This window comes from Micropterus dolomieu, unplaced genomic scaffold (assembly GCF_021292245.1).
Source record: "Micropterus dolomieu isolate WLL.071019.BEF.003 ecotype Adirondacks unplaced genomic scaffold, ASM2129224v1 contig_3559, whole genome shotgun sequence".
In the NCBI taxonomy this organism is placed as follows: Eukaryota; Metazoa; Chordata; class Actinopteri; order Centrarchiformes; family Centrarchidae; genus Micropterus; species Micropterus dolomieu.
Genome location: NW_025732549.1, coordinates 1 through 1,786, shown reverse-complemented (window position 1 = coordinate 1,786; position 1,786 = coordinate 1). Strand labels below are relative to the sequence as shown.

The following is a 1,786-nucleotide window of genomic DNA, read 5'->3' as shown; positions in this document are numbered from 1 at the left end:
ATCTCATGAGAATCTCCATCCGTGATGTACCGAGGGCAAGAAAAAACACACCTTCTGTACATCTGGTTGCCGGACGTGCTGGTAGACTTTTTCTTCAGGTAAGACATACTGCTTGTAGGACTGGAGCTTTCTTCAAACAACATACAGAGCGCCTGCTGAATAAAAAAAAGCTAATGATGAGTGTGTACAGGTGTGCTTTATACTCCTCCGGTTATTCCGTCACACCTTACCGTTCTAGCAACAGGCCAATAGGATTGGAGTGATTTCATTCACGTTCAGACCTGCTTCGCCTAGAGGCGTTCCCATAGTGTCGTAACCGACGCAGTTCGAGTTCCCTCGAAGGGGAACCAGCGCAACTAGAGTAACCAACGTAACCAGAGTAACCAGAGTAACTAGAGTAACCAGTATAACCAGTATAACCAGTGTAACCAGAGTAACCAGTGCGTGTCTTCCAGGTCTTCCTCGGTCTCCATGACGCCAGGGACAAACGTCCGGCCTCCAGCCGCTCAGTGGAGGAAATCGTCCTCCATCCAGACTTCCAACCAAAGAACTATAACAACGACGTGGCGCTGCTGAAGCTGAGCGAGCGGGTGGAGTTTAACGAGCTCGTCAGTCCCGTCTGTCTGCCTCCGCCTCACAGCAAGGTAAGGAAATACTACAGTACTGCTGCTGATACTACAGAAAGTTCTCTGACAGGAGAATTACTGCAGGACGTGTTGCTACGAGCAGGAGGACGCAGGATGACCTTTGACCTCTCTGCTTTCAGAATGACCCCCCTGCTCCTCTGCCTAACTCTCTGGGTGTAGTTGCAGGTTGGGGGATCTCCAACCTCAACACCTCCTCCTCCTCCTCGGGCGGCGCCCCCCCCACGCTGACCTCTGACCCGGGGATGACCTCTGACCTCCTGCAGTACGTGAAGCTGCCGGTGGTCTCTCAGGACGAGTGCCAGGCGAGCTACGCCTCGCGGTCCGTCAGCTACAACATCACCGACAACATGTTCTGCGCCGGCTTCTTCGAGGGGGGGCGGGACACCTGCCTGGGGGACAGCGGGGGGGCGTTCGTGATGGAGGACGCGGTCAGCCGGAGTTGGGTGGCGTTCGGGTTGGTGTCCTGGGGCGGGCCGGAGGACTGCGGCAGTCAGAGGGTGTACGGCGTCTACACCCGAGTGGCTAAATATGTGGAGTGGATCCAGGAGCAGCTCCAGGCTGAGCCCTGGTGGTGAGACGCCACACAGACTCTCTGAAGGTGAAGAAACCAAACGCTCAGTCTAGATCAGACCTGATCTAAGTTACTGCAGACTGAAGGTTCACCATCAGACTCACTGCCAACGAAAAGACCTTCAGCATCAGGACCAGGATCCTCAGACCAGAACGCGATCCAGAGGCTCTGCTTTAAAGGGGGTTTATCCTAATACACAGTCAGAGTCTCACCTGCAGCAGAAGCAGAGCTGCAATAGTTTCAGAGCTTTAGCTGCCGTCAGACAGCCGATCCCTTTGGGGAACTACTTTTTCTCACTGGATTTCTTCTGTGTTCCTACGCATAATCACAACTTAGCTGCACACTGTATCACGCCGCCGGAGATCAGCTGTTTGGATCAGACTTGCAGCGGTTTATGGATGAAAGACGAGTGACCAAGATCAACTTTATTGTCATCTTGGGCATCGGTGCTGCAAGGCTGCAGGAACAAACAGTAACATTTGGTGACGATAGCATCAGGGATGAAGAGCTGTTCTCTGGGAGACTTTACTGGTCTGAAGAGAGAGAGAGAGGGGACACTTTACTGGTC

At 53.4% G+C, this 1,786-nt stretch overlaps 1 protein-coding gene across 1 annotated transcript; it reads left to right on the top strand.

The window, feature by feature from the left end:
* Positions 1–52: 52 nt before the first annotated feature.
* Positions 53–1,780, top strand: LOC123964604 (clotting factor B-like; the record flags this gene model as incomplete). The annotated part of the gene is made up of 3 exons (XM_046041480.1): positions 53–98; positions 456–644; positions 767–1,780. Coding segments are annotated over 3 exons (691 nt in total), but the record flags the coding sequence as incomplete, so codon positions are not given.
* Between the last annotated feature and the right edge of the window lie 6 nt (positions 1,781–1,786).